General features: G+C 50.1%; 1 protein-coding gene across 2 annotated transcripts in view; it reads left to right on the plus strand.

The window, feature by feature from the left end:
- Window positions 1–24693, plus strand: part of ERI3 (ERI1 exoribonuclease family member 3) — a 127629-nt gene that overhangs the window by 79529 nt on the left and 23407 nt on the right. For both annotated transcript variants that reach the window (XM_005482190.4, XM_005482191.4), the window contains exon 7: window positions 13291–13390. In XM_005482190.4, the coding sequence (XP_005482247.1) occupies window positions 13291–13390 (100 nt within the window). The remainder of the gene's footprint in view (window positions 1–13290; window positions 13391–24693) is intronic.

Below are 24693 nucleotides of genomic sequence, written 5' to 3' on the forward strand. Positions count from 1 at the left end.
AGGGAGTCAGAGGGACCTGGTGTACTCTGCCATGTCCTCCTGATCAGCTCTGCCTTCTGGTGCCCCATGTCTCCTTATACCTGTGATTTGCAGTCCCAGCAGCTGTGCCCTGACACTGGAGCAGAGAGCTTGGATGCTGTGTGTGATCACTGAATGCCTGTTTGTGTGCACATGTAATTGTGCTCTGCTGGTGAGAAGCAATAGCACCCAAGGCAGGGCAGGTTCTGCTGAGCCAGACGAAAATCAGTACTGGAGGGTAAAAATCTGAAAAATAAAATGCTGCAGGCGGGAGAGGTTGAGTGTCTGGTCAAGGAGGCAGCTGTGTCATTTTGCCAGCTCTAGTCCTCCCCATGGAGATCTAATTAGATTAGTGGTGAACTAATTGGGACACCTTGTTCCACACCAGCTTCTTGCCCTTTGCTGGCACACTGGCAGTGGGCAGGCTGCCTGCCATGGTTCCACATTGGGAAAGCCAAGTGGTCCACAGCCAAGTGCCTTCTGGACAGCCCATGGACCTACTCATCACATCTCAGCCCTGCAACCGCCAGCTGCACACCAGCTCTTCTCTGGGGACATTTGGTTCTACTTGCTTTTCATCTTTCCACCAGCCCCAGCCAGAGCTGAGGCAGCACATGTAGGTTAGGGATGGGTTCAGAGGGCAGCTGGAGGATGCTGAGGGGGTGGGATGAGCATTCCATGACCCCACAGCTCTCTTCTTGCCCATGGCTGCAATGGGGACCATCCCTCTGCTGCACATGCCCAGTAACGTTGGGCAGAGATCTTGGGATGTGTTCCTCAGGTCTTGTATCACCAGCAGGCAGCAGGGCAAATCCTACTAGAATTCCCCAGGCTCGCTGGCCACAAAGAGCCAGCCCTGCTGCAGAATCTGGGCCTCAGCAGTGGCAAGCAGTGCTGATGCCTTCACAGGGAGCAGGACCCAGGGGCATCCACGTGTCTGGGTGTCACAGCCCTTCCCAGCACCTTACAGGTGAATTGCAGACATGGTTAAAAGCCACAGCCAGAGAGTGTCCCAGCTTGCCCAGTAAGGAGACCCTGCTTGGCTGGCTGCAGGTGGCTCCCTGTGTCCTTGTAAGGGCCCAGCCTGGCTGGAGGTCAGTGAAGCTGGTGGCACCAAAGAGCTGTGGATGTGCCTTAAGCTCTCTTGGAAGACATGAGTTGAGCTCTTGAGGACCCAAAGCTCTTCATTTCTGTCAACTGTGACATTATTTCCTCTGTCACCTTCTCAAGACTATAAGATGGTGCTGGTGTCCCCTTTCCAGTCCAGTTATCCAGTCCTGCCCCAGTGTCCTGCCTGGCTGTAGCTTCTGTGGTTCATCCCCCCCATGCTTCCTTTAATAACCTCTTCTCAGGACCTTGGCATGTTCTCCTTGCAAGTCCCTTTATTCTTTACTTTTGTAACCTCTCTCCAAATTGATTCCCTCATAATGTGTTGCCCAGCCCCTCAGACCATCTCCTTTTGTTTGTTCTTCCATTGAAATTGCGAAACCTCAACTTTGCCACTGGTGCCCCAGCAGGCTCTGCTAGCTGGGCTGCTTGCCTGGTGTTTGCATCCATCACAGCTCTTAGCGGCGCCTCTGCTTTAACCTCCTCAGTCTTAACACTGACCTGAGTCAATAATCATGAGGAAGAGCTGATGCTTAGATGATCCAGTGTAAACTCTACCTTTGATTAGACAGGTATCATCCCTAGGCACTGGCACAGCAGCACCTTGTTAGCTTTCCTTGGTGTTCCTTTTCTGCAGCTGTGAGAGCCTCCAATGCGGGCAGGGGATGGGCTGCTGCCCTAGTAATCTTTATTGATCTTTTCCCTGATGTCTCATGCATTGTATTTCTTGCTTTTCTCTCGTTCTTCCAGCTGCCTCTCCTTTGAGCAGTTTGCATCTTGTGGGAGTGCAGAGAAACTGTTTTTTTCAATTCTTGCACAGCAGCAGCACTTAGAGACTCAAACAGCTGTTAGATTGTTGCTCTGCAATGAAAACTGGGGTTTTGCTCCTATGTGTTTGCTGTCTGCAAGGAGGAGGTAAGAAGGAGCAGGGCAGATATCTCCATGCATCTCTGGTCTGTTGTGTATGGACCAGTTTCTCTGCATTGTGCCAGAGGTGTTTTAGAGAAGGTCATGTATCTGTCCCAAGAAGACCTGACCTGGTGAACATGAAAATGGAAGGGATCGAAGGATGTGAGCTGAAGGAGAGGTGTGTGATAAAACATGCAGGATAGAAGTGGTGAGAAGGTCCTGAAGGATCACTCTTATTTCTTTCCCATCCTCCAGGACCTGGGTTTTCCAAACACATTATGAAACTGAGATGTGAACATGATGGTCACCCAGCATCCCTCCCTTGCTGCCACCTTGCAAGCACCTAACCTTGGCAATGACAGTGGAAACCAGACAGTTGAGCTGCCTTGTCTGGCACCTGCACTGTGAATGGATATGCAGTTGTACATCATCTCCCCTGTGCTCTTCTCTTGGTAACCTGTCCGTGGGTCTCTGCCCTCTGTGGTCCCATCATCCCCATCTGGCATGTTTGTGCACAGCAGCTGAACCATCACCAGAGGCATCCTTGCCAAAAATGTCCAGACCACCATATGCTGAAACATGCTGTGTGTGGTGCAAAGGAGCAGTGTGTCTGCTCTGGACAAATGGCTTTGTTTTGCACTGGGAAAACTGGAGTCAAAAAGTCAAAGCAGTGTTTTGCACAGGAATAGATTGTTCCTTTCCAAAGGGCAACAGTTCTGTCACTGGCTTTTACTTTGTGGTTCCCAAGCAGAACTGTTCCCACACAGTGAAACGAGCCAATATTTTGGCTTTTCCATCCTGGCTTAGGATCAAAGGTAATGTCTTTGGTCTTTCAGTGGGGTGGACGCAGTTTCCCAGCCTGTTACAGCAAGAGCACACTCCCTGCCAAGGATGTGTTGCTTCTGCTTTCAGCACCTTTGATCCAGCCCGTCTCTTTCAAGGTGTGTGGAAATGAGCTACAATCTCATCATTCCTGCGGAGGCTTCTCGGAGGAGATAGCAGAAGGGTCACAGCGCCTCTGGAAATCTCCCTTCAGGTGATGTGCCGTCGCATTTCACAGCAGACAGACAGAATAACCTTTAGGGCATGGTAAGAGGCAGCGTTTTGAACTCTGAGCTGGGGAGCTCAGGAGCTCATTTCTCTGACACATCATCTGTGTCCCTGCCGGTTCCTGCATCCCCCTGAAATACCTTTGTCCTAATCCATCACTTCCTTAGCTAGAATTAAAAAAAAAAAAAAAAAGCTGGGCAGTTGGTATCTTGTGTGCTGGCCACACAAAAGCTAGTCTGTCCTGCAGAAATGCACCCAGAGCCTCTGCTGTAGCTGATTTTGCCTTAATTTGAGCCGGTCTCAGTCTGTGTGAAAGTGGGGGGCTGCCCCACCAGGCCAGCTCCTGGCAGCAGAACGGCTCTCCTGCACTCTCTCGCCTTTCCTGCATTCCACCCTCAGTACGTGGGTCCTGAGTTGGGTTTTTTCCCCACAGATTTATCTTTGCAGTAGTGGGGAGATGAGCAGGCTGGAGCAAGGTGAGCTGGGGTACATGCAGGCTGGCACAGGCTGCCCCATGAACCAGAAGCTGGGAGCACTGGGAGGAAATTGCTGGTTCTCCCTCCTCCCTGCTCTGGAGTAAATAATGGTACTTTTTATTTAGCTATTATTTCCCAGTGGCAGATATCTCCTTGGCTGTCTGTTTAACTATCTTTATCTCACCCTCCTTCTCTGTTTGATATAGTTATAGATAAACAGATAGCTACCTTATTAAATAACATGTTTTAAGAGACCAGTGGTATGGTTAACATAATGCAGCAGCTGTTGATTTGTCTTTCACTGTTGGTTTGTTTTTTGGTTTTTTTTCTTAAGGAAATGCTTTAAATAAGGGATACTTCATCTATTAAAAAAAATACACTTGTAGCAGCTGCTAAGCCCATCCATAAGCCTGCTTTACGTTGTATTTGTGATGGGACTGACAGTGCATGGAGGAGCCTGATTATACACAATTCCATTTTAGCAAGCCCTGCGATGTAATTTCACAGGGCGATCAGTGTTTGAATGTAATAGCAGCCTGTGCTAAGGTGTCAGAATATTAAAGGCGCTAATGGAAAAGCTCCCTGGTACACAAGGGGGACAGCATTACAGGAGACGTCGCAGATGGCTGGGCACTAAACTAATGGGGCAGGATCCAAAAAGGGAAAAAAAACCTAGAGAAGGGAGAGCTCACGGGAGCACGGGCACCTGCTTCCCTCTCACACGGAAATTAAACAGCGAGCGAGGGAGAGGCGAGCGTGTGTGTCTGTAAAGATAGAAATTGAGTGGGGAAAATACCCCCTCTTGAATGGCTTGAAGGTTTTCACAGCAAGCCCCGTGCCAGCTTTGCTTGGGAAAGGCTTGGGGTTAAAGGGGTGTGTGGGGAGGTCTGGGCATCACAGCCACGGTCTGATCCTGGAAAGCCCTGGAAAGAGAAGAGAGTAATGCATGGATACTGTTACCCACCGTGTTGTAATATGGCAAAACCACAGCTCTCTTTGGTGGTTGTTCATCTCCAGTTAAATCCAAGGTGGGTGAGATGTATCTACCTTGCAGCTGCCCTGACATCTCAGTTCTGCAGCAAGGTGCATCTGCTGGGGCTAATATGCTCATTTCTGTCTTCATGTATACAGGGGCTGATGCTGGGTCTGTGTTATGATTATGGGGCACTGTCAAAATTTTCCTGTTTTCCAGCACAGTTAGAGGCATCTTCTCCCTCCCTGTGAACCCCCAATTTCCCCAGGAGCAGCCAGAATTGGACCAATCCATTCCTATCTGTATGGAGAGGCTTCTGTGCCTGTGGTGAATCATCCATGAAGTGTGCTTGTGGGTTTTCCTTGGTATCATAGCCAGCTTCCCGCTCTGCTGGCCACAAAGCTGCGGTAGGGAAAGGCTTAGTGCTGCTTTCCTGCTTGAATTGGCCCCACAGGGGCTGGGGTGGTCAGGGGATAGCACTGCAGGACGTGAGCCTGTCCTTCCAGGGCTGGAAGGGTAAATCAGCCACGTGTAGGTACTCCCTGGAAGCTGTCTGCCATGTCATCATGTGTCTCTGCCTTTCAGGCACTAATCGGGAGCTGCTTGTGTATCTTAGTGCTGGGAGCCAATTGCACACATCAGAATAGCCCAGCTCAGGTCTGTCACCCTGCAGTGCCACCAGGGACACCATGAGAAGTCAGCCCTGCCACTTCAGTGCCTGGGAAAGGCACTGGGCATGTGTCTCCCAGACTTTCTGGTCATGCTAGCAGCCCCCATCCTTGGGCTGCTTTCTTGGTGGTTTATGGCTCTGCTTGTCCCCTCTCCTGGGCCACCACTGGCTTGTGCACACCCCAGCTCTATTTCCCAGCCCTCCAGGAACCCAGACCTGTAGTTTTGTTTTGCTTGTGACCAAACCCAGGGCTCTGACCCAGATCTCCCCAGCATTAACCCAGTGTGTCGCCAGCCGCAGAGCACACAGCGGTAGAGAACATTTTATCCAGGATAATCCGTAGCCTGGGAGCAAGGCAAAGACTGCTCTTGTTCAAACACAGGGAAATGTGAAGCCTAAACCGCTTGGCACTTTGACACCCTGGAGTCAGCGTGTTTCTATTGCAGCCTAAGCCAGGGCACAACAGCAGGGACACCTTCCTGCTGCCTGATGGGACCACAGCATCCAAACACACACTGGAGAGGGGCTCTGGGTGGCTGCAGGGTCCCTTCTGCCCCTCCTGAAGTTCAGATGAGTTTTAGCAGTGAATTTGTACAGCTGTGGCTGAGTTGAGATATTGCCAGGACTTAAGCAGGTGAGGCTGCTCGGATGTGTCTGAATGGGAATAGGCAAGGCAAGAGATCACAGCGTGCCTCAGTTTCCCTTTTGCAGAGCTCCTATGTAGAGAGCTCTGATGACATGGGCTGCTTATTTTAGTAAGGAGAAAGCACATACAATTATGCTGCATCCTCTGCATCTTCTCTGACATCTTCCCTTAAGATTGACCTGTCCTCCTCCTGAGGCACCTCACCCTCTGTAAAGCATTTCCCAAAGGTGGGCAGAACCAGGTAGCTCCTGTGTGCCCAGTGCTCACCTTTCAAAAAACAGAGCATTCATAATTTTATTTGTTTAATTTACTCCTTGATGTGAAGCATAAAGTTGTTTCTGTTCTAACAAGCAGCTTTGTAAATGGACTGAAGTGGACAGCAGCTGGGCTTGCCAAAGGCTCCCTGCATCCAGGACACAAGGGAGGCTGGCTGTGTGGCACTGATCTGTGGAAAGCCCTTGTGTGAGGAGGACAGAGTACCGAGCAAAGCCTCAGCACCTTAGAGGATTTTGTCCAGATCTCATTCTCTCACTGACAGGAATTTTCAATTTTTCCTTACTTTGACTCAAGTGGGGCCAGACCTCGTCCATGGTGTCTTCTTTTTCAGTGTGTCAGCTGCTCTCCTTCCCCCCACAGCTCTTGGAGGGTTTGTGCTCTGGAGAGTGATGTTTCCTGGGAAAGGGCACTGCTCACTTCTTCCCCAGCGTCCTCCCATGTCCAAACCCCAGTCAAACCATGTCCTGCAGTGGCACTGCAGTTACATTTGGCAAAAGACAAAATGCTTTTGTCACCCCCGCCCAGTAATGATTGGCACAGATGTTTAATTCAAGGCTTAGGTTCACAGGTGCTACGTTGGGCAAAAGTTGTTTTTGTGCACCCTCATGAGTGTTCTCAGTGCACCAAGAGAAACTAATTAAACATGAGTGGTGTTGATGCTGTACCTGGTCAGTCTGGAGGCCCCTCTCACCACTGTGTTTGTAAAAATTAAATGCCTCTTGTTAGTGGTGCAGCAGAGATCTCTAATATGCGTGGACAGAAAGGCAGGGATGGATGGAGTTGGTGTCAGGGCAGCAATTGCTTATCGTGCCTTATCTGGGAATATGAAACTGTATTGCATGACATCCAGAGGCAGGCTGAATAGATATGCCAATTCATCTCGAGCCCGGGCTTTGACAAGCTAGACTGCCCTTGTTGAAAGGCATCAGTCAAACAAGAGCTGCTGGCTGCTTTTCCCTTTTTTATACTTTCTCTTGCTCCCGCGCTCCCTCTCCGTCTCTCGCCGCCTCCCCTCCCTCCACCTCTTTTTTCTAAGCTTTTTCCACACAAAATTGAAAAGCTTTGGAAATAATAATAATAAAAGCCCCCCAAACTAATACCGTTTTAAGTACACCCCCCTCCCTCCCCAAATGGGATTGATAAGGAACCCCAGTGTATGAAGGCGTGTTTAGATAACATTGAGAATATTATAGCGAGTGAGAGAAAGTAGGGGGAAAAGCTTCCTGCCGCGTCTAAGCCGGGAAAGGCGACGGCACCCTGGCTAATACGAGTGTTTAATATTTGATGTGTTGGGATAAAGCAGGATCACCTTCGAATTGAATTGAGTGTCAGAATGAGAATCTATTACTGAAATTCTTGTGTGATTTGACAGCAAAGCAGACGATGTTATTCTTCACTAGTTACCGCAATCTTCTCCCCTACATCACTTAAATATTTTTTTCTTTGCTTGAGTAAACACACATTATCCTTTTTTTCCACCTCCCTTTCCTTTTTTGTCTCCCTCTTTTATACTTATTTTTTTATTTATTTTCTTCTTAAATCAAACCTGCCTTTCACAGGGCTGATGGAGTAGATTGTTATTTCTTTATTTGTCCTATTAAATGGAATTCCTGATCATTTAATCCTGCTTTTGTAAGTGATTTAAAAATACTTGAAAAGCTGTGAATGTGGCAACACTTCTGACTAAACTGCTTAAAAGGAACACGTTACACCTGGGCTTAGCTCCTGCCTGCTGACAGCCAGCGAGGGTAGCGGGCTCCAGCGCTGCCGGAGCCATCCCGGGCTCCGTGCCTCCATCCTGCCAGGCGAGCTTTCCTCCGTGCCTTCCCTGCCACAGAGGAGTTCTGCTGTTGTCAGCTTCGCTTAGCAAGCTGCTCATTCATTACCTGATTTTCTTTAATTGCATTCAGCCCTGTTCCGGAGCCTCCCACTAAATGGTTTGGTGGTGGGGTCAGCTCCTCAGTGGTGTTCCGTTTGCCTCATATTGTGCTGGTAAATTTGCGTGGCAAGAAACCCCAGCAAGAAATTACCACCTCCCATTCCTGGACTGGCATGCAATTAAAATGGGAGCACTCTGGAACCTCCAGTGTCCTGGGTGCTGTTCAGGGATGTCCTGCAAGACAGTCCCAGCACCAAAACCTCACAGTCACTAAAAACATTTCAAACCATGTTTAAAAGCCCACTCAGTCATAGACATGACCTCTTTTTTATTCCCTCCATACACAGCAATATAAAATCTTGACACCTCATTGTGGCAGCATTGGAATAAGGGCAGTTAGATGGGAAATGCTTATTTTGGGCGGATGCAGTGCACAGTTGACGTGACAGGAGGAGGAAGATGATTTTGCTGTTCCAAAGACATTTTCTCCATTGCAGAAATGTCAGGGGGTTCACCTTCGATCAGGAAGCAGCTGTGCCCAGCCTGATCCTGGGGGAGCACAGCTGGTACCTGCTGCTTGCCGAAGCTAAGGGTAGCTGGGAGATCTCACACCTTCTTTCTCTGTATTTAAAACCATGTATATTTCATGTGTCTTTTTGAAATTCTTAATGGAGATTTTCAGCAAAACCCACCACTTTTCTTATTCCTTGGTACCCACCCTTCAGCTTCTTCTCAGACTGCTTAAACCCCTTTGCTTCTGGGAGGATTTTTTCCGAAAGGAGATATTTTCTCCCTGCCTGAAAGTGTCTGTATTAATATTAAAATTACAATTAGCAGATGAAACATAGCATTTAAAACCTCTTGGTAGGGCATGTAACATAAAATGACAAAGTTTCCCAGCTGGTCAGGGCAGGACACACCCTGTGCCAGTCCTGGCAGTTCTTGCAGCCTGGTTTGTGAACATGCTCATGCCATTTCTCAGCACAAAGGTCCATTTCCCTCCTGCCCTTCAGCTGAAGCATCCAGGGTGATGCAATGCCAGCTGTAGGGGAGGGCAGAGGGGCCAGGAGCTGGCCAGCAGGTCACAGCCTGGACACGTGTGGAAAGAACAAGACTGGCTCTGCAGACATCAACACTTTGCCCTTAGCAGAGCCCAGCAGCTCTGTGAGGACCAGCTCTGTTCCTCCCTCTGCATGTGGGGAAGATTTGTGGAGCTCCCTTCAGAGCAGGTGCCTGTTAATATGCTGTGGGGTGTTTAATTTTGCCTTAATTTGACTGCCGAACACCAGTTTTTGTGAAGTGTGCTGGGCACTTCCCATAAATAAATGATGGAGCATTATTCAGTCCACTTAGATCAATACATCAGCTTGACAGGTTCCAGTTCTGGGAATTTTCTGACCCCCTGGAACATCTTCTCTGCAGCTGTGCTGCTTACAGTCCATGGTGTGAAGCTTAAACAAACTCCAGAGCAGCACATCAGGACCCAGCTGTGTTGGTGCTGTTGCCCTGCTGGCCCCAGCATTGCTGGGGATGGGTGCTGGGGATTGGTGTGCGCTGGGATTGCAGCAAGGGCAGGTGAGCCAAACTCAGTGCCAAACTGCACAAGCAACCACCACCATGGGATTGCCCAGCCTCACTGGCACACCCTCTGTCCCAGCGCAGGGGACCATCTTTGTACCCAGTGCTGGCAGAAATAGGAGACAGAGCTCTTGTTTCAGCCTCTTTGCCATCTGAGGCAGATGTGTCATAGCTACTGGGAAGGTTTGTGACCTGGTACAACAGGAGGTTGGTTTCAGACCTTTTTTTTTGCTCTGTTATAAAGCCAGCCTCAAATGCTGTGATTCTGTGTGTGCCTCATCTCCATGCCCCATGTTGTATCCCCACTCCTGGTTTTTGGATTTTGTTCAGGATACGTGGGCTGCAGGTTACCTAATGACCTACCTCCCCACACCAGCACTTGTTTAACAAGGTGTGGATTATCCGTGGTGCTTGCTCTATGCATGGAAACACAGTATGTTCCTAATCTCCTGCTGCTATTAGCTCACATTTATCACAGGAATATCTGCTTACCTTTGATTCGAGATCCCTCCATCAGGGACCCAGGGCAGTATTTGTCTGTGAACTGCTGTGTGTGCCTATGGGATTGCATAAGTAAATAAATATAATTAATAATCATCTGACTTCGGAGCAGCATTGGCAGGGAGGTAAATGTAGCCTTCATAGGATTACAAACAAAATCAGGAAAAAAGGAAAGCCTTTCTAGGAGATGGTATGAATGAAAATAATTGTATTCAGGCTGCTTGAAAATTATTCTGTAAACATTGTTCAAGTGGTTTTTAAAGCAGATCAGAAACACTGTGTTTCTCTCTAAATTGTAATTCTGGTCAGAACCATTTAAAATAGCTTTTTCAAAAGATGCCTGCATTTTTATCAATTAAAATGCAGATAAAAATAAAAAACCACAGGGTCTTGGCCCTGCTTCAGTGTCTGACCTAAAAGGGAGCAACCCAGTCTCTGCAACACTAAGACTGAACCAGAGGGAGGCACAAAGTAATGCAATTTCCTCACAGGAAGAGTTTCATGGCTTTTAAAAAAATCCTTTGGCTTGCAAGTGAACCAGGGGCATCTCAGACTTTCTCACAGTTTGCCACAGGGATGGGCACTGAAGGGACAGGGGTCTGTGCCACTGCTGGTGGCTGTGTGGTCACAGAGCTGGCAGGAAAGTGGGTGACACCAGTGTCCCAGCAGCTCCAGTGAGCCAGTGGCCACAGCCACCCCTGCAGGCTGGGTACCCTGGTGTTGGGGAGCCGCCGACACTTTCTGCCTCGCTTTAACAGTCAGAGGAAGAACTTTCCTGTTTAAAGATTAAACGTTGTCTTTAAATATTAAACAGCAAAGCTCCTTGCTCTTGATTGTGTGGCTGCTGCCAGCAGGCGGCTCAGAATTGCCACTTTTAATTAAAAAACTTTATTTTCCAGCACAGCCCAGCAGTGGCTCCTCCTCTCGGCCAGCAGTGGCTGACCTCTCCCCTGCCTTCATCCCTTCATCATCGCTGCTTGCACTTCCCCGTGCCTGCAGCAGCGACGGTCCCTGCCAGCCCCTGAGTGTGAGCAGCCTTGTCTGGGACTGATCAATGCCCCTGGCACTTCCTTCCAAAACCCCAGGAAAAACAATTAAAACCCGATCGATCCTGCAGGCAGCTTTGAATATGCATAAGTGCACACTTGACCTTCAGTGGTCAGGCCAACTTCCACCCCAGCTGCTTAGGTAGTTTGCTCAGGTATTGCGGCTGTACCGAATGACCTTGATCAGGGAAGCAGAAGGCGATGCAGAGATGGGCCCGGTGCTGATCCGGGGGCTGGGGCACGTGCTGCCAGCTCCCTGCTGCTGCTGCAGAGCCAGGGCAGGCAGGCTGAGCCTGACAGTAGCACCCAGCTGCCAGGAGCTTTCCAAAGCTGTCCCCAGGGCTCTCCCAGGATCCTGCCAGCATCCCTCTGGGCTACCTCAGCTGCTGCTGGCCAGAGTCCAAGGCATGTCTGGGCTGGAAAGGCAGCCTGCAATGTGGTAGTTCCCTGTGCAGGGTCACCCCTGGTCCTTCCCCATCCTGGGATACCACTTCCCCAGAGATGGCCCCCACTGGTGTCTATCCACAGGAGCTGAGCATGGGAGCCTTCCTATGCTCTGCCTGGGTTTGCTCTGGGGGATGGTGCCTAGGAGAGGGAACAACATGTGGAACCACTTCTGCCACCTGGAAGCTGGGTGGCAGGGTCCCATCCTGCACCCCAGCCTCTAGCTCCCCTTACCTCGTGGCTGGCTGGCCTGCATCCTGATCATAGCAGGGAACATACCAGAGCGTGTTTGTCAAAGGCGAGGAAATCTCCCCGTTGTGTACACAAAGTGTAATTTCAGTGAATTATGCATAGACTTAATTAGGAGTTTTAATTGCTAATCATCTCCCAACAGGATTAGCAATGCTGTCTATTAATTATCTGTGGAGCCCTCTGTTTTGCTAAGGCACAAGTAACAAAGCAGCATGAATGGCTACATGGGCCACTAATAAATTAACTCCCCCAAGCCCCGTGGCTCCCGGGGGGCTGCCAGCAGAAGGGGCTGCTCAGGGGCTAGAGCTGCCTGCTATAGCCAGAGCAGCAAGTAGCAGGAAAGAGGGGCTGGCAGGAGGTCCCAGCAGCAGGCAGGTGGCTGGTGGGCTGGTGGGGGACACCTCTCTCAGCTCTGGTCACCCAGTTCATCGCCATTCCTGCTGCAGAGAACATCTCTCTGGCAGCCTGCGGAGGGTGTCAGCAATGCCTGCCACACTGTGGCTGCGGTTAGCGATGATCCCCCACTGCAGGAGGGAGATAGGGGCTGCTGGATTGACCTGATCTCATCTGGGGACAATGGCCCTCACGGCAGCACAGATAGCGCCAGCATGAGCAACGCTAAGCCCACGCACCCTTCTTACTGCTCACAATGCGTTCCGAGCTTAATTCCTCGAGATGAAGAAGATACGTGGCTGTCAGGCTGTAATTACAGCCGTGCGTGTGACATGGAAGCCTGGCTGCTTTTATGTTTGCCTTGTCCAGTGGGTTTTTGTGCTGCTTGGGCTCTCAGCTGCTTGGCTCCTCCTGGAAGCCCTGCCAGGGGATGCCATGGGTGTGAAGCTCCCTCCGGCCCGGCTGCAGGCTCTGTACAGCGGGGTGAGCAGTGCTGGCTCCCAGTAGGATTTGTCCCAGTGATGGAGGGAACTGAGGCAACTGTGGCTTGGGGGTGGAAAGGAGAGGGAGCTAGGAGGGCTGTGCTTGCCAGAAGAGAAGGGGCCTGCTGGCCAGGCCAGCCTGGGAATGAGCACCTTTTCCAAACCCCCTGACCCCTGTTGGTGACCCTGTTAAGGCAGGAGTGGGTGGATGTTTTTGGAGCAACTAAGGGACATAGGGGACATGCTTATAGCCCTTGGCTTGCCCCCCAAAGCATGGCAAAGGTGGCCTTGAGTGATGCAAATCCCTCCATCATAAGGGTTTTCATGTGTACAGGACACCACCAGAGGCTCTGAACGCCTCTAAGGAGAATCAGGGGGGACAGGGCAGGGTGAGAGCACTTTACTTTGTGTGGGCAGTTCCTGAAGAGCAGCTGCGAGGGTGATGTGTGGGATCACACTGAACATGGTGAGCACAAACACACCAGCCCCTGAGCACAGACCCACTCCAGCCCCAGGAGCAGTCAGACCTGGGCAAGAACAGATCATGCCTGCACATGGGCTGTGTCTGACCCTCTGCTTCTCTCTTCCAGGCGTACAGCTTTGCCATGGGGAGTTGGCCAAAGAACGGGCTCTTAGACATGAACAAAGGACTGAACCTACAGCACATAGGGAGGCCTCACAGCGGGATAGGTGAGTGATGCTGCCCCATGCCATTTCCATCTCCACAGCTGCCGCTCCGAGTGTGTGGGATGTGCCTCAGCCCTAAGACATTGTCCAGTCTGGGGTGCTGAGAACAAGCCAAAGGGCTGAAGAGTCCCCAGATGGTGGAAGGGACGAAGATGTGTCAGGGCAGAACGGGCACATGGATGACTTCTCTGTCCCTTGCACATGCTGGTGTGCCAGACATACCTGCCTGTCCCTCTGGCTGGGGAGCTGCTTTTCCTCTAGACTGCTCTAGCAGTGCTTGGGTTAGGGTTGGATGTGGTCAGCATTAGGTGCCTGGAGCACAGCACAAGGGTCCCCAGGCTGGGTGGGATGCTCTCCCTGTTGGACCAGTCCTCCAGTTGCTCTGGATGCTGCAGTCCTTGGAAAGGAGGCTGTGCTGCCTGGCTTGGGAACTGGCTGGAGAAACACTGCAGAGTGAAGATGATCCCAGCTGGAAAACTGAATCATCATCCTGTTTGTTAACACATATGATGAGCTTTGTGGTCCTGAAGTGTGCTCCAAGATAAAGTGATCAACAGTGCTCTGAGATAAACAGCAGCAGAGTTCCATGTATCCCTCAACTCCTCTGCACCAGGGATCAAAGTGATATGAGGGAGACCTGGCCCAGGACACTGAGGCCGTATATCTGCCTGCTGCTTAACACTGGGGATGCAGAGCTGGTACAGCAGCAGGCTGTGGTACAGGCAGGAGCTCAGATTTACTGGGCTGTAGACAGGGCTGTGACTCAGGGCTGCATCACTCGTCTGTCTTGTTTCTCTGTAGAGCAGTAGATCACCTCTTGGAGACCAGTGGTCAGGTATTTTCTCTGTCTCCCAGCCCTTCATCCACAGTGACTTTTGAGTGTTAAAGTTTGCAAGGAGGTAAGATTTACTTGGAAAAGTCACAGGCTACCTAGGCCTTGAAGAGGCTGTTTAATATTGTTTCAAGACTCTAACCATTAAACTCTCCAATCAATCCAAGTTAAGGAGATGAATTATTTAAAGCTCACCAGCTTTTAATTAGCAGGGTCCTTTTGAACTATGGATCTGGTTGCATTATTGACAGAGGTAGCATTAAAATTTTCTTCCCTGCCTGGGAGCAGATTTGCCTGGATTGTGTGCCATGTTGGGAGGCTCATGAGGAGGGAGCAGGAGCTGCAGGAGTTGTGTGTGCATGTCCTGCTCCAGGGACTTGGGCTTTTTCTGGGGTTTCTGAGTAGATGTTGAGTTGTTTCTGCCTCATCATTCCTCATTTTATTTGTGTGATGAGCTCTCTTGTTGCTGTCATCCCTTACTCCAACAAAGTGTCCCCATTCTCTGGAGTATCATCTGTCAGCTGTTGGTTTCTGCCCCTTTATCTCAGTACTGCTGTCTTGCACAGGTGTGAATCCTCTGCCTGACAGAGTTACAGGACTTGCTATTCATGTCCCTCCTCATTCCAGTCCTTTAGGACAGTTTAGCCAAACTCCCTCTGGGGAGTAGCACTCCATCCCAAGGAATCTGCCTTTCCTTTACCTCTCTCTTCTTCATGCTTTTGATTGCCCATGCACCACAGTTGGGAGGTGCCATCCATCCCTTTCCCTGCTCAGGGCTGCCCTTCCCTTCTCTCTCTGCCTGTAAAGAGCCTTGATCCCAACACAGCCCTACTTCTCAGCTGAATAAAGGACTGCTGGCCTCTCACTGCCCACAGTGAAACAAGGAGCTGGCTGTGGATCTGGGGATGGTCCCATGCCATCTAGAGCCTCCCTTCTCTTTGTGCTCAGCCCTGGAGTGCAGCAGTGTTGAGGGAATGTTAGGGAACTGAGAGGAGGCTTCCTGGGTCATCTAAGGAGGAAACAGCCTCTGATTTTCATGGCTCTCGTGGGTCACTGATGGCCAAAAATCTGCAAACCAAAGAGGACTGAGAAGGGAGCAGGAAGGAGATTTGATAGCCAGCCTCAGCAGTTTCACAGGTAGCATGACGTGTAAGAGTGTCTGTGCAGTTCCTTTCCTGGCACTCTGGGGAGCCTCAGCATGCTTACACAGGAATGCACAACACGGATGTTTCCCTTCAAATCTGACAGAAAAATTGCAGTGGATAGCCACTTGTTTTTGCAAACAATTTGCAAGGAATTTTGCCATCTTGCCTGATGGATTCTGTATTGCTTTGTTACCGAATTACTCTCTGTTTCACTGTCTCAGCAGGTACCTGTTCCAAATCCCTGCACTTGACATGCTCTGGGGCCAGTCCTGCTCTATGCTTCATCTTCTTTCCTTCATTGTGTTCAATACCTGCAGAGTTCAGGGTGCTTGACACCCTGCAGGGCCAAGGCCACATCCTGGATGGGAGCCACCTTTAGCATCCAGTGGATACAGGCAGGATGGGCTTGTGCTGGAGTCTCCCTCAATCCCCTGGAACACACAGCAAGCTGCTGCACAGAGCTCATGTTCTAGCTTTTGTCTGGTTTCTATTCCTGAGCAAGTGAGCTGCAAAGCTTATTGAGGGGTTACAAGAGTGATTTGCATTCCCAAATATACCAAAATGTATCTGCATACACTGCAAATACAGCTGCCTTGGGGTGGGATGGGTGCAGGTCTGGTGACATTGTGTTCTTGAGAGGGAAAAGGCAAAGGAAGAGGGGAAATTTAAATATTTCAGGATAAGGAGATAGAAAAGTCCTGCTCCAGAGGGTGAGGATGCAGGAATTCCTTGGGAGATCAGAAAGAAGTAAAAGGGATATGAAGCCTATTCTTTCATGCCCTTTCCCAGGTTGATGTTTCAGCTCTAAGGATTCCTTCTGGGCTGAATGTGTCCCTGGGGACTAGAGAGGATATTTTTATGCAATTTCCATCTCTTCTCTAACACAGGTTAGATATGTGTCATGTCCAGAGTGGGCTGTAGAATCCTGGGGTGAGGAACTTCTCTTTGTCTGCTGTTTTCTTGGCCCTCAGCAAAATGAAGTTGAGTCTTGCCAAGAAGTTACTCAGTCTTACATATATGGGGACATTGCCATTCGTAACACATGTGTTTGAGGCGGTGCTTGCCAAAAACAAGCTGCAGCTTTTAATGGGACTCTTGGCACACAAAGATCAGCATTCACAGGCTCCACACCAGTGGAGCTGGGTACCTGTGTTGGGGTCTCTCTGCTGGGAGTCAGAGACTCATACAAATCAGAATTAAGGATTAAAATCTCAGGTTTTAGTTGTGATTTGAATCAGACAGCAGATCATCTACATTCAGAAATTTATTTTCTTCTGTTTTTTTTTTTAATGTGTTTCCGTTAAAAAAAGGTCAATTTTACTAAACAGCACCTATCAAACCAAGTGCAGCTTTCCTTACTACTGCCCAGTTGTTAAATCTGGTTATTCTTTTACTCATCCAATACTCTATTTTTGCTACATTTATTTTGATTGATTATGTAACATAATATGCCTTCAGTCTTAGTTTTTAAATATTTTTTACATTAGAAAAACGGTGAATTACTGTTTGTTCTTGAAGAGCTGGTGATTAAATTATTACTCATGATTGCTCTTTTAGATCAAAACTGTAATGCCATGCTAAAGTACCTCAACGGTAGTTAGAATTGATTTTATTAGGAAAATCCTCTTTCCCTTGCAAATATTCACTACGGAAGGAAATGTAAATTTCAGAATACTTTTTAGGTAAAAAAAACCCTGGTACATGAAACCAGTGGGCTGGAAGAGTGTTTCTGGAAACCAGCCTTTCAAGGTATTAGAATGACTACATCTCATCCTCTCTCACCTTAGTTGGTTGGTTTGTTTGTCTTCACTTATTATGGAAGGATAAGAGACAAAGCTTTTTTATTTTCAATCCTTTGTTGTTTCTCAGCTCTGAACTAGCCAGTTCTTCAACTGAAAATACACCAAAACCAGCAAAAAATTTCCAAAACTGCAAAAGTAGCAGCTCCTACGGGGGAAGTTTTATTATCATTTGTCAGCTCTGCTTCCCTCTCCAGTGCATTGACTGTCTTTAAAACATGACATTACTCCTTGCTACTGATCTTTTTTGAATCTAATTGAATCTTTAAAGTTTAGGATTTAGCACATACATTATGGTGATTTTAGATTTAGATGTAAATGTCTGGTTTGGGGTTTGTTTGGTTTTTATTTTTCTTTTGAGGGGAGAGACAGTAACTAGGCTGCTGTGCCTCTTGGTAGTGAACCCTCCCATACCATCCCAGGTAACCAGGAGATCTGGTCCCAGGGTAGCACCCATCTTGACAGGGTGCCCTCACTGGGCTGTTTTACACCAGCTGTCACAACCCTGTGAGCCCTGAGCCTCTGACAGATGGCTTCACCATCTTCCCTGCTCCACAGTTCCCTTGCCGGGGCGGTGCCGTGCTCCCTCTGTGGGGGGATCTCTGCCCGTGCCAAACAGAGTGGCCCCACCTGCCTGGGCAGGTCAGCAGCCCATGCAGTGAGCGACCCAGCAAGGCACCGTGCCTCCCTGGCTCCATCTCTCTCTTTTCATTTACTGATTGGAAATCTCGGAAGGTTAGGGTGTGATATTGTTCCTGATCCAGAGCATTAATTAGGCCTCGGAAAGAAGAAGAGGAATTGCGTGTTTTTAACAGTGAGGTTAATGGGATGCTCGCAGAGTAGACAGTTTTAATGAGCTTCAACTCGATGTGCAGTGAGTTTACTCTTTGTGTTAAAAGGGTCACACTGCAGTAGTTTGATGTGGATTGTCTCCTGGCCCCCAATGTCATAGGTGAGCGTCTGTCAGAGTCCAGTCAGAGCGCATTTACTTAGTGACACGATTCTAATTAACTACCTCGAGCTGCCACCGCCGCGGGGAGCCGGGGCAGCGCCTGCCAGGGTGCCTCCTGCCCAGCACAGCCATCCCTCTCTGCAGCTCTGTCTCGCTGTGCTGGGCTGCGGGAGAGGGCGGCGAGGGCTGTGCTCACCAAGTGCGGTGGCAGGCGACAGTGGCAGGTGACGGGCCACCCACCCCAATGGGGCCTGGGGCTGTCAGCGCCAGCTCTCCCCCTGCAGCTTGGTGGAGATGATGAGGCTGTGCCTCACCCTGCATGGTGCTGGAGGTGTGTGGTCCTGGCAGCTTGCTGGCTTTATTTCTGCCTGCTCTCACTCTTCCCTGTTTTCCTTTCCTGTCTTTCCTGCCTCTCCCAGCATCTGTGGGATCCTCGGTCATCCTTGGTACCCACGTGCCTCCCCTGCATCAGGGCAGGGGGAACAAGGAGGTGGACAGCATTTTGGGAAACTTCTTTTCATGTTTTTGACTACTTTTAATCCCACCCCATGTGGCAGAGCCAGTCCCACCATCCTGGTCTGTCCCCGGGTGTGGGACAAGCCCCAGAGAACCTCGTGCTCCCCCAGAGCAGGCATACCATTCTTTTTGAGCTTTTCACTTCTCAGCAGAGGTGACCCTTGCACAGCACCATCCTTCTGCTGAGGGATCCTGAGAGGGAGAGCTGAGAACGGGGCTCTCTCCTGTGGAATGGGGCACTGCCCTGCACACAGTGGCCCCTGCTCAAGGCAGAAGGGGAAGGACTCCGAATTAAATAATTAAAAGAGACTTAAGTAAAAATCAACAGAAATGTCACCAAATGAGCAGTGTCATTTTAAATTAGCGCTCATAAAGGTCAGGCAGACCCAGAACAGGTGGAGCGGCTGCGTGCCGGGTGTCCCAGCCAGGCGGCGTGTCCCGGCACCAGGCAGGGTGCAGGACCTGCACAGCCACCCGTGGGGCCGTGGGCACGGGGACAGCGTGGCTGCGGGGTGAGGGTCCTGCTGCAAGCACCGGGCCCCCCATCCCTGAGGAGCGGCGGGGAGGGAGGGCTGGCCGGGGCAGCCGGTTAGAGGACGAGCAACTGTCAGAGTCCAGTCAGAGCACATTAACGCGGTGACATGATTCTAATTAACTACCGTGAGAGGTGTCACAGCTGGAAAAGCAGTGAGCAGAGACAAGCTTTTAAAAAAAGAAAAAAGCAATGTGACAGTCTTTTTTTTTTCTTTTTCTTTTTCTTTTCTTTCTCCTTTTTTTTTTATTTTTTTTTTTTACTCTTGTGTGCTCTCTCCCCTCCATGTGGGAGTGGATCTAAAGATAATTAGGATGTCTGGCTGCCTGGGAACCTGAGCCGGGGCTCTTTTGCTTTCAGTCATTTAAGTTTTCGACATCTCTCTGAAGGGACTTGGTGGCGCAGTGGATTACTGCGCGCCAGAGTGACAGAACACTCTTCTAATCGTAAACCCTTTTTAGAAAGGATTCTGCTCTCCCTTTTTCCCCTGGAGCAGCAGGGGGTATGTTCTGATCACTGCAGCTCTGTTCCCATACATGCTACAATGGGAAACTCAAGGTCTTTCAGCTGTTTCCTGCAGTTAACAAAGGAGGCACAGAAGAAAGAAAGGAAGGATGATTGAGTGTTTGTGTTGACTGCACTCACCCCTCCATCCTACCCTGCCAAAAGTTGGTCGTGTGCCCATCTGACCCCTGACTGCCTGACAGGAGTGTGATGGGTTTGTCACACCTTGTCCTTGGCTGAGGGCTCGGGGTCCCCAGAGAGCAGCCTTTGGAGGAAGTGTGATGGCTGCAGGGACTTCAACTGCCTGAGCAAAGTCAGGGTGCTTCCATGTGCTTCTCCCAGCCCCCGGGCTGGCAGTGGCAGTGCCTGCTCCCTGGGGCTGTGTGGAAGGTATGCTCGAGTCCCTCTCTTCTGGCTGGAAGCAGTTGTTTGCAGCACCAGGGTTAGACTGAAGATATAAGAGAGATTTCTGGATTGTTTGCTGTGCTGCAGTGCCTGGGAGGCCCAGCTGCAAACCAGGGCAAGTCTGTCTCAAGCCTCAGATCTGGCTGATCCCCAGCAGGACAGCATTGCCATCTTCTCAGAGCTGCCCTTTGGCACAGCAGTGGCTCTACCCTCTTCCTCTGGCTTCTGGTTTTAGGAGTAGTGGTGAGGACTGTCTCCCTTGGCAAGAATTCTTCCCTTCTTCCCTTCCAACCATGCCAGTTGTGATTCTCAGCCCAACACCTGGCACAATTTCTGTCCCCAGTTATAGAGGAGAAACCCATCAAATATATTTTCATATCACTCTCAACGTTTGTAGTGGGAGCAACTGGGAGAGGCTGATGGTTTGTATTATTTGCATTATGTCTGCTGTGTTTTAGTGATCAGCCAGTCCCAAAACCAGGAGTGTGCAAACCTGAATGATCTGTGCTATAGTGACCCTTGCACTGCCTTGTACCCATCACACTCCTGGCTGTTTGTCCAGTTTTTTTAGTTGTCTGTGGCTGAGCCTGGCAAAATATCCCCCTCACAGACTACTGGAACAATCCTTGCACTGCCCAAGCCCTGTCCAGTATTATGCTGGGCAGGTAGAACATCTGTGCTGGCGTTTGTTCTCCTGCCTCTGTAACAGACAGCACTTCCCAAGCACCGTGATACACCCTCTGACACAGTGAGATGTGTTAGGTGAGAAGCCCTAGAAGATCATTAACTTTCTACAGAGATTTTTCTGTAGAAAGTAGCAACGTAAAACACCGAGTGACATTTTGATTTCCTGTAGATTCTTTTGGTGCCTTGGTGTCTCTGCAACGTGTCCCAGACGAGGCTAAATGGTGGCGTGTCTTCCCTTACCTGTGAGGAGGGGAAGAGTTTCCTGTTAATGAACATAAACATCTCAGTTAAGGGCACAGATTATCTGTCTTGCTCCACACTGGACTTTGGTGGAAGGTGTCTTTTAATGTCCTACTGTCCTGCAACAGCAGTGTCCCCAAATCTGCCTTTACATGGCTGCATGCCGGGGGGTCACAGCCATGCTGCTGTCCCTCTCAGGTTAGCCCTTGTCTCCAGAGTTTGGGTATCTGTGTTGTCCCCTCTCTGTCCTCCCTAGAACATACAGGGCTGGTGAGCACTGTGGTCTGCCATTGTGAGGAGGAGAGACTCCTGCCCAAGTTTTAGTAAGGATCTGCCTTTAAGGAGAGTGATGGCAGAGGTGCAGAGGGAAGGCTGTGTCAGCAAGGGATGCCAGGTTTAGAGCTGCCCCGCTTCACCTAATGAGAACCGATTGCAAGGTGCAGGAGGGCAGGGGGTAGCAGTCAGACAGAGAGACTCCACTGCAATTTAACAAGTTTTCATTCCCCTGAGTTCCCTGATAAGACCCCCCTCGAAGTCTGTACAGGAATTCATAAGAATAGGATAATTAGGATGTTTCAAAGCTGCGACCCTCAGAGGAGTCCTTGGATTAATCTGTTTTTTCGCTTAAAGACATCTGTAACTACAATCTTTGTTTCTCTCCTCTTCTTCCCCCCCTCCTTCTTTTCCCTTCTTGTCTGTCTCTGTATCTCCTGTCAAACCGTGGCAGACGTAAATGACAAAGAAATCAGAAAGAGAGATCAATGCAGTCCAAATTAGCACTTGGAGATAGACTGTGCTGGAGATGTCAGAGCCTGACCCCAGTTGATCTGCCAGCCTCCACTGGTGATATTATGCAAATTGCATCCATCTGGCAGAGCCCAGTAAAGGACTAATGGGGCAGGGAGGGGGCCAGGACCAGGCACCTTTGGGAAGAGGAGAGAGATGGGGGTCTTTGGGGAGGGGGGTTCATGATCGACAGGGGAGATAAGGTACTGCATTGGCTTCCTTTGCACTCCTGGGTGGATTAAAAGCCAAACTCCAGATAAGAGATAACCAAACTTCATTTTACTTTTTATTTTATTCCTTATTGCTCCCCCCACGCAACCTAGTACCAAAAAGAAGGGGGGAAAAAAGGTGGTTCTTGGCGCTCGTTTCCTGCACGTCATTACCACTAATGGCAGTTTGAGGGGAGAGACAAAGTCAGGGAAAGAAAGCAAAAAAAAAAAAAAAGCTGGCTGCTTAAAAGACTGTTGTAATAGGAGCATGGATAATAGAAATCTCAAATTACGGTGATCGCCTTGTTAAGAAGTTTGAAAATACAGCCAGATTGTCTTTAATGAGAGAAATATGGCTGTTAGTTAGTGAAGGAGGAGGGAATGGACCTTGTTTCAAGATCTATAGCTCGCCCATCAAAGAGGCACTGTCTGTTTCATTTCAAAATCCTGCTCCTCTGCCTGATATTAAAAATAGTTGTTAAAGGCTTTGACTAGCAAGACGATTCTCTTTGACTTCCTACTCTCTTTCCACCTCCCCCAAAAGACTTGGCTAAGATAACTTCTGCTTTTAAAAAACAGCTAAGCAAGGAAAGAAAGAAAGACAAAAGTTTTGGGGGCTGCAGGATAATACTGCCCCTGGTACTCCAGGGTGCCTGGAGCCTTGAGCCTGAGCACTGCCAGCACTGTGCCCATTCCCACCATGGCAGAGGGGAGCCTCCTCCGTGCCATGTGCTGCTGTGCCAGGATGAGCACTGAGATGTGGTACCACCACTGCTTTCCTCTGGGCAGCCCTGACCCAGGCACAGGGCAGCAGTGGCTTTTTTGGCATCTGGACCCCCATTAAGTGCCATGATGCTTCTTTCCTTTGCTCTGCCCCGAGCCTGAGAAGTGGCACCGGGCCAGGGTTGAGGACGCAGAGAAGAGCTCTGACAGAAGCCAGGTCTGGCAGCTGCCCTCCACCCCCGCCTCTTGTGACGAGCTAAGGGCACCTCTGTGCTGTTAGGCTCTGACCCGTAACTCCTGCCTCGCCGTGGTGCTGACAGTCCCCTCTTCATTCTCCCCTGATATCAAAGGATCACATTAATTGGTTTCAGGATCGTGGCCCCATGTCCTGAGCGGCCTGTTTAAGATAACGAACTCAGAGTGTGTTAATAGCTGCTATAGCTCAGCAGAGGATCTAGGGACAAGGCCTGGATGGGGAAGATGCTGCTGGGTGGGGAAGACAGGCATTGACACATAAAAGTCTATCCAATACTGTGTTTTTCCCTGTCCTTACACAAGCCAGTGTAATTCCCTCACTTCCAAGCTGCTAACATTTTGAAATCCCAGGGCAAAGGGCACTGGCCAGAGGGGAGAGCTGCACCAGCCAGACTGTTGCCCTTTCCCAGTGTGGCCTTGCTCTTTTCATGGGTCTGCAGTGGGATCAGAGGGGATCTGCTTATATCCTCCATAGCTTGAGACTCTTCCCAAAGGCGAAGCTGCCACTGCACAGGATGATCCCAGCTGTGCCATTAATCACCCAAGTTCTGGATTGTTCCTGATTCTGCAGGAGAGACCCACAGTGGGCTGCACCACGATGACAGTGTTTCCATCTGCTCCTGAGAGTCATGAGCAATCCTGCTCCAGCTTGGGTGGGAGCTGCATTCTTCTAACACAGAAGAGCCCAAGCAGCTTCTCCCAGCCTGGCTCTGAACTGGGCTGTGAGTGTACAGGACCTGGAGGGGAGGCAGGAGGGGAAGGTCATGGTCACTGCTAAGGGTGGGTGTACTAGTCCATGCTGCTGGGACCAAGATTCCATGTTCAGGACTGTAGTCTGACATGTCTGTCCTATGTGCTTGGAGGTCTCTGAAGAGATGGCATGAAGGAGGGGCTCAAGAGCTCCTACGAGTTTTTGGCCAGATGATGGCCCAAGGATGCAGCAGAATCAGCTGGCTGGGCTGTCATGCAGGGTGGGCTGCAGAGCTGTCCTTCCTTATTCCCCCATGGCACAGAGCTGATTTTTAACCATGGAATACCCCTACTCAGAGATGTGATCCAAACCCCACAGTGATGGAGAGTGCCTGGTAGTCCTGGGTCACTTTTCCCACTACAATTAGCCTCACTGTTAATTACTTGCAGGCATGTGATGTGCAGGGGTAGCATCCATGCAGCCGGAGGGGCTGCCTCTGCACAGACCCTCCTGCAGTGCACCAACCCTGCACTGCCCTTTGTCTCCTGCCCACCTCAGCAGCAGGCATGGCACTGGTGCTGCTGGTTGCCTTGGCTTCCCAAGGCATGCCTCTCCCTGCCTGCTGCCACCTCTCAGCCAGGCCCCAGAGGGAAGGGGACCTGTGCCCTGGCACTGCTACCTCAGGAGCCTTTCCCCAGGGGCTCTGTGGATGGGGTGAGCCTGCAGACAGCAGGATCCCCAGCCCTTTGCCCTAAGGAGGGCACAGCAGCACCACCTTCCCAGGAAGCCCACTCCAGCCCTTAGTTGCCAACTGCTGAATGCTGGGGGTGTCTGGGCCAGGTCCCCTCTCCCGTGCTGTGTGCTTTCAGCAAGAGCCACTGATTTGGCTCTGTGTGCATGCCCAGGAGTCTCAGGGCTTGGCAGCTGGGTCATCTCCAGCACCCACAAAGCCCCCTGCTCATGCTCTCCCCTCTGAAAGTACATACATAACAGCCAGGAGAGGCAGAGGGAAGAGAAAAGGAGAGACGCC

Source organism: Zonotrichia albicollis, chromosome 8, assembly GCF_047830755.1.
Source record: "Zonotrichia albicollis isolate bZonAlb1 chromosome 8, bZonAlb1.hap1, whole genome shotgun sequence".
In the NCBI taxonomy this organism is placed as follows: Eukaryota; Metazoa; Chordata; class Aves; order Passeriformes; family Passerellidae; genus Zonotrichia; species Zonotrichia albicollis.